The sequence below is a fragment of the Denticeps clupeoides genome, chromosome 13, assembly GCF_900700375.1.
Source record: "Denticeps clupeoides chromosome 13, fDenClu1.1, whole genome shotgun sequence".
NCBI classification, from domain to species: Eukaryota; Metazoa; Chordata; class Actinopteri; order Clupeiformes; family Denticipitidae; genus Denticeps; species Denticeps clupeoides.
In genome coordinates this window covers 15,565,979-15,580,030 of record NC_041719.1, presented here as the reverse complement: position 1 = coordinate 15,580,030, position 14,052 = coordinate 15,565,979, and the positions used below count along the sequence as shown (strand labels likewise).

The window sequence follows — 14,052 nt, the reverse complement described above, 5'->3', positions numbered from 1 at the left end:
AGCGCCAATGCCTTAGATCATTAAAAATGTATTTTGATTGGTTCCTGGGCTTTCAGTGGACACACCCAATTCCCAAGGGTGACCAGCTGGGCATTGGCTCAGGCCAAAGATTACCAGAATCTGGGTGAATCAATGAGACCCCAAAAATTGGTGACCACATTAAATCGACTCTTCAAGAGAAGCAGATGATGTACCTTCTGTGGTTGGATGTGTGTGCGTGCATTTTTTTTTCTTTTCTGTATGTCTGTATGTATTTGAATGCAGGAGAAATATGTACTTCAAGCAAACAATAAATAGATGATATGCTATGGAACATTCCGAGTCAGCGTGTTTTTATCACCGTCCCCGCTCGCATCTGCAGTGCTTCACCAGAATCACGGCCTCCCTCTCACCTCAGTGTTCACAGATGCAACAACATCGAGTTCCATTTCCTGGTTTGGCCAGATACAGAGAAATATTCAAATAAATCACATGGCTTTGCCTATTTCTTCCCCTCAGACCTAGACCTGTTGCTCTCAGATATTACAATGTCCATAATCATTATGTACCACTAGGTGGCACTGGGAGGCTTTTTATTTTTCAAATGCTTCATTTTTGGCCTGTCTCTTTTGCAATTGTTTTGTACTCATTGAGGACAAGAGGTTGTGGAGGAAAAGGTTGAACTTTATTTATATAAGTATAACCTGGACATCAACGTGTGTAAATGCATGGAACATTTCACCTGCTACTGACTGCAACGCATAAGTGAGAGGAAGCTCGTGACCGCACGACACACTGGACGAGGGAAATAGCAAGTTCTGTCATGCACCTGCCGAGGTGCCGAAACTGCCCTGGCTCTGAGGTGAACTTCCCAGCTCCTCACCGCAACTCTGTATGGCCTCCATTTTACAAACAGATTCAGCCCGTGCCAGCCTGGGTGCAATGTCTGATCAGATCACGTTCGCTTATGCTACCATAGTATGAGGGGGTGGGGGATGGATCTGTCAGAAGGTGTACTGGCCATGTGCCAGTGCTCTTTTTAATTCTGCACTAGTGTAATTATGTTCTAAAAAGCTTTGTGTCTTTAATCTGGTGTGGGCATGACCCAGGTTTGATCATTCTCTTAATTGACATTGGGTCGTCAAGGCCAGGGCCCGGAATCAAACTCTATCTTGGAATTGGTCTTTGACAATTGTATTTAAGATAATGGTCATGTATGCCATTGTTATTATTCATCTCACATCACACAGAGCCATCTTTCTCTCTCATCCATCCAAATTTCTGTTTATTGGACTTCTGCAGTTTCAAAACCACATGTTTCTGACACTGTGGGTTATAGTGCATCACAGATTTGTCATAATGCAAATCACATTTGAATTGAATTGAATAGCAGTGTGATGGGACCTCTATAAGCAATCTAACAAAATACCCACATGATGCTTTTATTGGAAAATTTATCAAACAGAATTATAAACTGAAACAATTTTTTATGTTAGCATTTAAAAAAAAAAGCTTAAAAAAATTCATGAATACCTACTTTCTTTAAATAAAAAAAAAAAAAATAATAATTGGCCACTTACATTTCTCAAATCTGGGAGGAAGGCACAAGAGCAAAATGGCTCATAAGAGCATATGAATATGGTCCAACTGGCACCAAGTGATTGAAATGATGAGACGTTAGGTGACATGTCTGTGGTTTGCTGCAGATGACTTGGCCACCCTCCACATGTACTGACTGGCCACCAGACAGGGCTGTTGGGAAATGTCCAAGTGGTGAGCCTGCCAGGCCTCACTAGGTAAAGGGGATTTTGTAGGAGGATTCCCTACTGTGGATTGTGAAAATGGAACTGAGTCATTTTCTTGCCTAACCCAGCCCATCATCTGCCAGCGGGCCAGCATGGAGCTGTGGTATCATTTAGTGTTAAGGTTTTTAGGCCAAAGGTTCCTGTACTTTTTTGGGAAAAACAAAAGTATGTTGAATTCATGTTTTTGGTACTTATTTTCCTTGACCTCTCTGCAGCATTCGACACAGTTAACCACAAGATGCTCTTGTCTATCTTGAAGAGGTTTGGAATTCAGGGCTCAGCATGGCAGTGGTTTGCTTCCTATCTTGATGAGCCTCATGCCTCTGCCTCACGTAGACTCTCCACTGGTGTCCCTCAAGGCTCAGTACTCGCCCTCTCCTTTTCTCCCTCCACACGAGTTCAATTGGTGAGGTCATTTCCTCACATGGATTATCCTGCCTATTCTATCCTTCGTTTATGCCGAAGACACACAACTCATCTTCCTCCCTCAGATCTACATGCTGCTTCCAAAATCTCTGCATGTCATCTTGGATGGCAGCCCATCATCTCAAACTCACTCCCACCAAAATTGAACTAATATTCATTCCAGCAGATTCTTCACCACATCAGGATCTTGCTATTTACCTGGACAACTCACAGCTCTCTCCTTCTACAACAGCCCGCAACCTTGGAGTAACAATAGACAACAAACTCTCCTTCTCGACTCACATCAGCAACCTCATGTAGATTCCTTCTCTACAATATCAGACTAATCCGCCCTTATCTGTCAACCAAGGCCACCCAGATACTGGTTCAGTCCTTAGTAATCTCAATACTCAACTCTCTTCTAGCTGGTCTACCTCTATATACCATCCGACCTCTACACCTCCACTGGCTCCCAGTAGCTGCACGCATCAGATTCAAAATACTGATGCTAGCCTACAAGTCCAAACATGGAGTAGCACCATCCTACCTCACAGCCCTTATTACACCTCGCACTGCACCTCGTTTACTCCGAGCCTCCAGTACTGCTCACCTGGTCCCTCCATCGCTAAAGGTAAAAGGAAGACACCTAGACTCTTCATCTAGACTCTTCTTCGTCTTGGCCCCTCGGTGGAGGAATGAACTTCCCCTCGAGGTCAGATCAGCTCAGTCACTGAGTACTTTCAAACAGCAGCTTAAGACCTTCTTCTTTAGAGAATATTTAGATGAACTTATAACCTTCTTATTTTCAGACATATTTATAGAAACTACAACAGAGTGAATAGAAAGATTGTATTCATAATTGGGGGTCCTAGTGAACCAGAACTGACCACTTCATCAATGGTAACATGAAAGTACGTTGTAAGTCGCTCTGGATAAGGGTGTCTGCAAATGCCTTAAATGTAAATGTAAATGTTTTATAACATTTTTTTATAACATGTTTTATAACATGTTATATGCTAACAGTCAAACCTTTGGACACACCTACTCTAATGTTCTGACTATTTTTAGATTTCTTAACATGTCTAGTGAACAAATATAATTATTTCACTTTTTGCCAACTGTTGCAATTTTGCCAGGATTTACTGTAAGTTCGACAGTAGGAATGGGGAACAGGAAACATGGGCTCTTCTGTAACAAAAATGTCTCCAAAGACGCCTCTGTCATGGTCTCCACCTGATAGGCAGCAGTCTGTTTTTCCCATACACACACACACACACACACACACATACAGGGAGTGCAGAATTATTAGGCAAATGAGTATTTTGTCCACATCATCCTCTTCATGCATGTTGTCTTACTCCAAGCTGTATAGGCTCGAAGCCTACTAGCAATTAAGCATATTAGGTGATGTGCATCTCTGTAATGAGAAGGGGTGTGGTCTAATGACATCAACACCCTATATCAGGTGTGCATAATTATTAGGCAACTTCCTTTCCTTTGGCAAAATGGGTCAAAAGAAGAACTTGACAGGCTCAGAAAAGTCAAAAAATAGTGAGATATCTTGAAGAGGGATGCATCACTCTTAAAACTGCGAAGCTTCTGAAGCGTGATCATCGAACAATCAAGCGTTTCATTCAAAATAGTCAACAGGGTCGCAAGAAGCGTGTGGAAAAACCAAGGCGCAAAATATCTGCCCATGAACTGAGAAAAGTCAAGCGTGCAGCTGCCAAGATGCCACTTGCCACCAGTTTGGCCATATTTCAGAGCTGCAACATCACTGGAGTGCCCAAAAGCACAAGGTGTGCAATACTCAGAGATGGCCAAGGTAAGAAAGGCTGAACACAAGCTGAAACGTCAAGACTGGGCCAAGAAATATCTCAAGACTGATTTTGCCAAGGTTTTATGGACTGATGAAATGAGAGTGAGTCTTGATGGGCCAGATGGATGGGTCCGTGGCTGGATTGGTAAAGGGCAGAGAGCTCCAGTCCAACTCAGACGACAGCAAGGTGGAGGTGGAGTACTGGTTTGGGCTGGTATCATCAAAGATGAGCTTGTGGGGCCTTTTCGGGTTGAGGATGGAGTCCCAGTCCTACTGTCAGTTTCTGGAAGACACCTTCTTCAAGCAGTGGTACAGGAAGAAGTCTGCATCCTTCAAGAAAAACATGATTTTCATGCAGGACAATGCTCCATCACACGCGTCCAAGTACTCCACAGCGTGGCTGCAAGAAAGGGTATAAAAGAAGAAAAACTAATGACATGGCCTCCTTGTTCACCTGATCTGAACCCCATTGAGAACCTGTGGTCCATCATCAAATGTGAGATTTACAAGGAGGGAAAACAGTACACCTCTCTGAACAGTGTCTGGGAGGCTGTGGTTGCTGCTGCACGCAATGTTGATGGTGAACAGATCAAAACACTGACCGAATCCATGGATGGCAGGCTTTTGAGTGTCCTTGCAAAGAAAGGTGGCTATATTGGTGGCTGATTTGTTTTTGTTTTGTTTTTGAATGTCAGAAATGTATATTTGTGAATGTGGAGATGTTATATTGGTTTCACTGGTAAAAATAAATAATTGAAATGGGTATATATTTGTTTTTTGTTAAGTTGCCTAATAATTATGCACAGTAATAGTCACCTGCACACACAGATATCCCCCTAAAATAGCTAAAAATAAAAACAAACTAAAAACTACTTCCAAAAACATTCACCTTTGATATTAATGAGTTTTTTGGGTTCATTGAGAACATGGTTGTTGTTCAATAATAAAATTATTCCTCAAAAATACAACTTGCCTAATAATTCTGCACTCCCTGTATAGATATATAAGAACCAATGTCCCCATTCTCTGCACCTCATGTTTTTCAGTAAGGAGTGAATACCGAGTCTCCTTCAAACGGAATTAAATATGCACAGTAGGTAGCAGTTCGTTTTTTATATATATAAAAATAAACCAAATAAAAGGAGTAGAAGCCGCCGCGGTCACGTGACCGTGGACCGACCCACGTGACCCACCGACCCACGTAGCGCGACCCACGCGGATGGTTACGGTTAAAGACGTGGACGACAGAGGCCTTAAATCACACCAATCACACCAGTTTTACATTTACAAATGTGCTTTAAAATGACTCTCATCATAATTCCTCAGTTGTTCATTAGGACCCAGTCTGAAAATGTGAATGATCTTAATTACTCTCTCACACACACACACACACACACACACACACACACACACACACACACACACACAGGAAACAGTCGAAACGAATCCTGTCGAGGTCATAAAGGTTTCAGTGAGAGGTTTTAGCCTCCCTTCTCCAACACAGCAAAAAAATAATAATGAAAGTGAAGTGATTGTGAAACGCTGCAACGCAGCACACGGTGACACAACGAAACGTGTCCTCTGCTTTTATGACAGCCGCGGAGCAGTGTGTGGGGACGGATCTGGATTCGAATATATATAAATATATATAATAGCCTTCCTTCTCCATTACAACCAAAAATAAAGATCTGCACTTATTTAGTTTCTCCTTTTCCTTTTTAAATATAACCTTCTTTGTCGTTTCTTGTGGCTGTTTTAGCTGATGGTTGTTGGTTTAAGTGTGATACAGGTATGAAGATCAGATACGGACTGATACGCGGCGCGTAAATGTAAAACTATTGAGTTTAATTCCAGATAAGATTCTGCGCTTTTATTATTAACAAAAAAACGATCACTTCTGTGCATCGTCGAGTGTGTAGCAATCACAAGAAATACTCTCTAAATCAGCTCAGAAATAAATGGCAACTTTCCACAAAGTCCGTGTTGCTTTGTGTTAATAACATGGAATAAAAGAAAGCGGCGCCTGCGGATCCGGCGCCTTCGCTGATTTACTCCCCAAGACGAAAAAAAAAGTTGAAATCATCACAAAGTCTTTGGCGGAAAAGGAAAAAAAAGTCTTATTCGTTTAATTTAGTTTCCTAAAACGCCGTTCACACTAATCGATAGACATTTACAGCATTTACCAGACGCCCTTATCCAGATCGACTTACAATCAGTATTTACAGTTATAAAATTGCTTTAATTGCCTGCCACGTCTTCTCGGACGCCGTCCATCACCCGCAGGACCTCGTCTCTCCCGTTCATCTCGGCCAGGTCGCGCGGGGTGTGGCCCCTCTTGTTGCGCGCGCCCGGCGCGGCCGTGGGTCCGAGCAGGACGCGGACCGCGCGGGCGTGGCCCTCTTGCGCCGCCAGGTGCAGCGGCAGGTTGCCGTGCACGTCCGCGACGTTCACGTCGGCCTTGTGGCCCACGAGGACCCGCAGGGTGTCCGCGTGGCCGTCGCGCGCCGCGTCGTGGGCGACGGTGAGGCCCGCCACGGGGTCGCGCACGTCGGCGTCGGCGCCGCGCAGGAGCAGCAACTCGGCTACGGCGGGGCAGCCCAGTTTCATCACCTGCGGGACGATACGAATAAAACAATTACGCTTCTGTAACTCAGTAGCATTCTCATATTAAAGATGAAAAGGTTAATAAGCGCCATTCCACACTTCGCTCGGGCTTGACTGAAAAAAAATATAATGAACTAAAAACTAAGAGCCGATTCTTTTTTAACACACATTTAACACACAGACACGAGTAAAAACAACATATTCTGCATTCTGCGTATTTAAAAAAAAAAAGCTTTATACTGCGCTTTTTACAATGTACATTGGAACAATGAAACTGTACTCATTACAAAAAAAGTTACAGTTACAGTTACATTCATGCCGAATAGCAAGGCCAATAAATTGGCCGGAATTAGGATCTTTAGAGCCAAGCAAATTTATAATCGTTTTGAATACATCCGATTCCTATAACGGTGCACCCTGGTTTCTGGTTTCTTCAAAATAGCCGCCCTTTGCTCTGATTTACTGCTTTGCACTCTTGGCATTCTCTCGATGAGGCTTCAAGAGGTCGTCACCTGAAATGGTTTTCCAACAGTCTTGAAGGAGACACACCTACTCTAATGTTCTGACTATTTTTACATTTTTGACCAATGTAAAAATTAGCACTAGTTGGCCCCTTTGCCTTCACTCTGCGGTCCAGCTCACCCCAAACCATCTGGATTGGGTTCAGGTCCGGTGACTGTGGAGGACAGGTCTCCACTTTTTGTTAAGTACATAACTCCACATGTGTTCATTCATAGTTTGGATGCCTTCAGTGAGAATCTAATGTAAATGGTTATGAAAATAAAGAAAACACATTGAATGAGAAGGTGTGTCCAAACTTTTGCCCTGTACTGTATATTTTTACCATAATTAGAATATCATTTTTGTTCAAATACTGACTAATTGTAGCAAAAAGTGATAAATGTAGATAGTAAAACCGGAGCGCATTACTCGGGCTCTGAAACCCCGACCTGTATCGGCGTCCTTCCGAACCGGTTCCGACCGTTGACGTCCGCCCCACCGCGCAACATCCTCTCCACCTCCGCCGCGTCTCCCCGCGCCGACGCGGAGCTCAGGTCGTCGGCCGCCGCCGTCTGGTCATCCATGCCGTCTGTCGTTTCTTTCTCTCTGTAGCGTGATCGAAAAAAACAAAAAAACAAAAACAAAAACGACAAGAAAAAGGGATGAAAGGCGAGTTCCGCCCCCGCCGCCCGAGATGCGCGTTGCGCGCGGTGACGTCACGCGCTCCTCTCCGCGCCGGGACGCGCGCCCGCCGGTACTCTGGATTCGTATTCCGAGGAAACACGTTGGCGTTCCCGCCGATTTTAAACGTCCACTTTCGCCTGAACGTCTTCGTGACCCTTCCTGTCGCCGTGGCCAGCTCATCTCTCTCTCCATCCCTTTCTCTCGCTCCTTCTTCTTCTTCTTCTGTCAACTCCTCTGCAGTTATTGGACATCACTCGTTTTTTGAAATAATGTACGGACGACTTCCGCCCCTCTAACAGACGCTATGAGAGGCGGGGACCGAGACACGCTCGACCCGGCCGCCTAAAAGTCCGTGGAAGACACAAACACGACACACCAAAATCTATATCTCCATTTTCCCCTTTCTTCTTTCGGGAGGTGGGCGTGGTCGCGAATGAACATTCGTGGGAGCGGAGCTTTGGGGGTGAAGCTGACGGATCATTTGATCCGCGTGCGTACACGTCACGTTCCCGTTCTAGTTTGCAAACAAAATAAATAAGCACACAGATAAATCAAAACGCACACAAGCGCGTCCTAAACATTTCATTGTTGAGCAGTGTTCGCTGTGCGAACGGCTGCCCCCTACTGGCGAGCGCAGAACTACACGTGTCACGCAGTTACAGCACATTTAGCCTTCTCACGGCACCACGCAGCGTGAGCCTACGATGTTGTGAGCCTGCTGTGTGTATTTACTGACAGGGGGTCGTATTTGAACTTGTTTCCAAGCCTTGAGGATTTTTGCATTTCACAAATCAGGATTTAGTTGTTTTAGTTGTGTTAACCAAGAGAGTCGTTTGGACTTTTTATCCGAAATAATTTATAAGACTGAAATTGGAAATCAAGCAGGCGGATTCTATGTTAGCACGAAGAAAAAAAACAGTAGTTCCGAACGGACTCGTTATCATAAACGCGACTGCTTTTTTTCTCGCGAGATCTAATTATGTTGCCAAGTGCAGCGATAATGTGCATGTGAAAGTTGCATATAAATAATGATTGTGTGGTTCGGGGGTTTTGACTTTATTTCTTAGGAGTGATAAGTAATGATATTTAGTGTTGCGCGTCATGTGTCAATTTGTACAGTGGTGTTGATTACTTAATTTGTGTAATTTAAAATAAAAATGCTACTAAAATCCTTCAGTCTTTCTGAAGATTTAATATGAATGAAGACAATGTTCTACCTTTTCTAGATGCCAACTCCACCCACTTGGCATTTTGCGTTTCTTGAGGATCTACTCGCCCTTTTGAAAGTTTTCTGAAAACTGACGGCGTGTTTCGGGTGAGATCTGGCAACACCAGCCCTGCGCCGTCCGTGATGGCCTCCGGTAGCGGCAGCGAGATGGATAGAGAAATTATTTTGGCAGATTTTCAGGTGGGTCTTTGTTTTTCCGGCATCCTCGCATTTCGATGAAGTTACGTTAGTTGCGAGGCAGCTGTGGAGTAACTGTTAATGTGAATGCCACCTGCCTCATGGTTAGAGCATTAGCTACACTTCATGTTCACATAATAGTGTCTTGTGAGTTAGCAAGCTAGCTATCGCTAGTTAGCCCAAGAGCTGAGCGTATTGTGTTATTTTAATAAAACACACGCGAATGAACAGCAGGCGTTTAAACCAGAGCTTCGTCTGTTGGAAACTGTTTCGGTGGCATTCTGAAATGTCACTGCTAACCAACTAGCATCAAAGCTAACTACAGTAGTCGAAACAAAGCCTACTGTCAGCATTCGTGAATAATAATAAAAAAACAGTGAAATGTACGTTAGCATGTGTATTCCGAATTTAATTTCAGTCAGCGTCCCCTGTCAAAAAAAAAAAAAAAAAAAAAAAAACACGCATATAACCCCCAGCCTGTGAAATCTTCGTTTGACATTACGTTGGTTTTCATGTTTCGCAGTAGAGGTGACGACGATCTTCAAAAATTGATTTTTTTTTGGGTGTGTGTGCGTTTTGAGACCTCAGCTCAGGGGAAGCGGCTTTTATCGGCCACAATCGACCTTTCTGCCGAAATAATACATACTGATATCCCTGTGGCAGCAGCTGTCAAAATGGGGTTGTTTTTCTTCTAAGGGAACAGCTGTCTGTTACTGTGATAAGATAATAACATCTTTTGATATAGTAACAGAGGGAAACGAGACTTGCACGAAGCCCCTGTTATAAGAAGGGGGCAAAAACAGGCACAGGATAAGCACAGTCGTTGGCTACCTGGTGCTGCCAGATAAGGACAATGTCCTTCACTGACTGGCTGTAGGAAAACAATGTGACTCTGCCACAACAGAGGGGGTCTAAATGAGACGAATCAAAAGGATTTTAAAAGGAGGGATGAGCATTGAATACGCCCCGGTCTTTACTGTCTTCCGTGATTACTGCATCTGTCTTTTAATGTCGTCACACCTATTCCTTCACTGTTTCTTTTGCTTTTCTTCAGGCATGCACTGGTATTGACAACATTGCAGAGGCAATCACTCTTTTAGAGCTCAACAACTGGGACTTAGTGGTAAGTTTCCTGAAACCTAATAGAAACTCTGTCCTGGTTATAAAATGTTTAACGGTCCTGCTGATGAACTTTCCAGTTGGGCGGGGCTTTCTCTTGGTCTTATTTATGGGCTGAATTCAAGCCCCATTTCTTGCATGTTCAAACAAAAATATAAATATTAAAAAAATACATCATTATTACGTAATAGAGCGCTAAAGCATTAACAACATTTACTTCTTATGTAGCCCATAATCACATACAGTATGTCTCAATGGGCTTTGACAGGCCCTACAGCTGACACCCCTCCACACTTGACCCTGCCACAATTCACCACTTAAGAGGCACGTTTTCTAAAACATTCACAGAAAATATGTATTTATAATAAACTAGAGCAATCTGCTAACAGAAACTTTCTTTTTATAGAGTCTCATTTTATTAAGTGGGGTGTCCAGACGTGTTCCAGAGTGGAATTTGTTAGCCTCTGTTGATTGCTATGTGAACATGCTAATTTTTTTTGCACTTCAACTTGAACTGATTAATGAACTGTTAAAGCTTAAAACGTTATTTTCATTCTTTTGTTTCAGTGCGTTTAAGTTAAGGATTTTGGCAGCAACAAATGAACTGTGCTTCATATAGATGTGTATAAGATTACTTTTATGTTATTTTCACATTTAATTTTCCTAACTGTCTGAAAAGCTGATATATATATATATATATCTTCTGAGGTTCAAAACCTTTATAAAATATTTGTTTGATTTATATATTTTAATATAGTTGTGAAATCAGTTCATGCAACCCTATTTTGGCATTCAGTGTGAAAGACTTCTTGTGGTTGAATTCTTTTTTTTAGACACAGACGTACAGTGGTATTAGTGGTGCTGTTTCAGTCCACCACCATGATCTAAAACTGTGTACCAAATACAATTGTCTGAAAAATATCATGGCCTTACATGCCACATGCGGTTAAACATGTCAGGTCTGTTCTGTGCAGTGCATTCTAAAACTGCTAATGCAGGTAAACTTTTTATCCCATCTTTAGAAAATAGGTGCAGTGTATGAAGCTTAAACATTGACAAACATGCTGAAATGGTCAGAATGTGAAAAAACAAGGTTGACATTCCACATGTCTTGTAGTACCACTTTGTATTTCAACAGGCGATTGTGAGTTAATATAGCGTGAAGTGTACTATTTTAATCTCTACTGTCCGTCACATTGAATGTGTGGTCCCTGGCTATTAAGTCAGTAGTCTACAAATGGAACACTCTACACAACCTCTTGTTGTCTGCCATAATTGCCTCATTTTCTTTGGTTACCCATCCAAAGACCAGTGGATTTTCTTCTACATTTATATTTTACAGCTTTTGTTAGGTGGCAGTAATGACAGGGACAGTCCCCCTGGAGGAACTCAGGGCTTGGAACCTGTGTCTTCTGGTCCATAAGGAAGTGTCTTACCCACCTGGTTACTACAGTAACCCACAGGTTACTCCCCTGCTTGTAGCCCCAGTGTGATGGAGTACAAATGTGCAAAATCTTACACTGTTAACTCACATTTACCATTATAGCTGTTGGTTTAATGTGTCATAATATGCAATCAATCAATTTGTCCTGTAATTGGGCCTGGGCAATATGGAGAAAACAGTTTTTCTCATGTATGTCTATTCCAATATAAATGTAACCATCATTATCTAGCTAATGTGTTCTCTTTTAAACACATATTTCAAGTTTTCTTAAGAGTACACAAAGTAAATTCTGGGTCTCTTATCGTTAAATAAAGTAGTCATACAACATTGTTGCTGTAAAGTAGTTGAAACAGACAAAAAGAAGTGGTATAGTATGGGGACTAGATGATACAAACAGACAAGTGTGGGATGAGCAGCATGTCTGAAATTTTGAAATGATGTTGATCTGTCATCTCACCTTTCCTGGTTCTGTGCTTACATGTCTCCACATGAAAAACAGTGGGAGAAACAATTATTTGATCCCCTGCTGATTCTGTAAGTTTGACCATTAACAAAGAAATGATCAGTCTATAGTTTTAATGGTTTGTTTGAGCAGTGAGTGAGAGAACAAAAACTAATTCACTGTATGAGTGTATTACATTATTATGACAATAATATGAGCAAAAACAAGCATTTACTAGGATGACACAATTTAATGTTATTAGTATTACACAGAGAGGAAACTTCAGCTGTTGAAGACGGCTTACGGAGGGCTTAAACTTCTGCAGAACAACACAAAGCGGGACATCTGGCCATTCTAAGTATTACACAAGCATTGTCACATGTGCTGCTGCTGGCTGCTACTCTTGTGCTCTGTGTGTCAGCCTAACCTTTTGTAGCTGTAACTATTTCAGCCACGTGGTGCAGGCGCGGTGCTATTCTCAGTATCATTGGCTTTTTGCATTGTTTGTCAAGACAGTGAAAGCACTTTTTATTGCCCATTATATTTCTTTTTAACTTTTTGAATGTTGTATTGCAATAATTATCTTTGTAATTTTACACCTAGCTTTTCCTGCAAGCAGGGCTGAGAGCATTCAGGTGCCACGCCGGATCTCTGGTGTACTGGAAATTTAGGAAAAATAATTACAAAATCATGAATTTCACTCTCTACCACACCATCAATAGGCCTGATAGCCAATAAGCCAATTGGAAATATGGAAGGGCGGTCCTTGGCCAACGGATTGATAAAAATCCAGAAGTTGCTTCACGTGCGACTGTGTTTTCCATGCTGGTAACACACATCAGTGGACAGCACGTTTATGAAGCTGGTGGAAGACCCCAAAGAAGTCGATAAAGGCTGCTGCCAAAAGCTCCGGCAACTTGGAACTGTTTGTGCAAGGAATCTGCTCTATGCAGCTAGCCCGAGCCTCTAATTTTTGGCGTGGCAGAAACAAGACAAGATGCAATGGAAATTCAGGTTGTTACGATAACTATAACAAAATATATTTGTTTATAAAAACGAGAATGAATATGGTTTTCAAAATGAAACTACACTAAAATGTCTCTTTGTCTCTCATCTGGTCACACAGGTGAGGCATTCATTAGATTTTAGGATACTTGTGATGGTTTAAGCAGATAACTGGGAGAAAATGACAAAGCAATCTTTCCACACTTCTTTACTATGAAATGGGAAAAAAATAACATAACATGTGATCAAAAAACATGGAATAAACCAGAGCATCATCTGTGTCAGGAAAGGACGTAGTGGATTTATAAGTTAACAATAATATAATGAGAACCTTATTTTAATATTTTTTTTTTGTCTTCTACTAGGTGTTGTACTATATTGACTGCGTTAAATAGAATTGCTTTACTAAAAAAAAAAAACACTAAAATACAATTGACTAAAACTATAACTAATATAGTCACGGATAGTTCTGACTAAAATGCTGAAATGTTACAAGACAGAAATGAGTGTGGATGTGACTGCTTGACACAAAGACTAAACTAAAACTAAAATTAAGACAGGCCCCCCAGGCCAGGCTCAGGCTCAGGAATTTTTTTCAGCCCTGTGCAAGGCACCTGAAAAATATTTTTTCATTGAAAGTGGTCTGGAACATGACAACTCTCCTGCTTCAGGGGACTGTGTTTTCATGTCTTCACCTCACACATGAAGTATTGCCTCTTTTTATGATTTTTTGGGGCAGTGAAAACCTGAAAATTCCCAGAAGCTGGGTTTGGAAATACTTACAAAATGTGCCATTCTAGCTTTCTAGTCTTTGCTACCTAGTCTTTGCTACCTATTCTC

The 14,052-nt window shown here is 42.0% G+C and overlaps 2 protein-coding genes across 2 annotated transcripts in view; one reads left to right on the top strand and one right to left on the bottom strand.

Moving 5' to 3' along the window:
• Positions 1–5,424: 5,424 nt before the first annotated feature.
• Positions 5,425–8,519, bottom strand: cdkn2c (cyclin-dependent kinase inhibitor 2C (p18, inhibits CDK4)). Its single transcript, XM_029001340.1, has 2 exons — positions 7,563–8,519; positions 5,425–6,618 (listed from the first exon to the last, which is right to left on the bottom strand). The coding sequence occupies exons 1-2, from the start codon at positions 7,695–7,697 to the stop codon at positions 6,247–6,249; spliced, it is 507 nt and encodes a 168-aa protein (XP_028857173.1). The 5' UTR covers positions 7,698–8,519; the 3' UTR covers positions 5,425–6,246.
• A 615-nt stretch (positions 8,520–9,134) lies between these two features.
• The window catches only part of faf1 (Fas (TNFRSF6) associated factor 1), a 63,263-nt gene continuing 58,345 nt past the window's right edge, over positions 9,135–14,052 (top strand). Inside the window, exons 1-2 of the mRNA XM_029000540.1 lie at positions 9,135–9,205; positions 10,257–10,325. Coding sequence (XP_028856373.1) covers positions 9,149–9,205; positions 10,257–10,325 — 126 coding nt within the window. The 5' untranslated portion in view covers positions 9,135–9,148. The remainder of the gene's footprint in view (positions 9,206–10,256; positions 10,326–14,052) is intronic.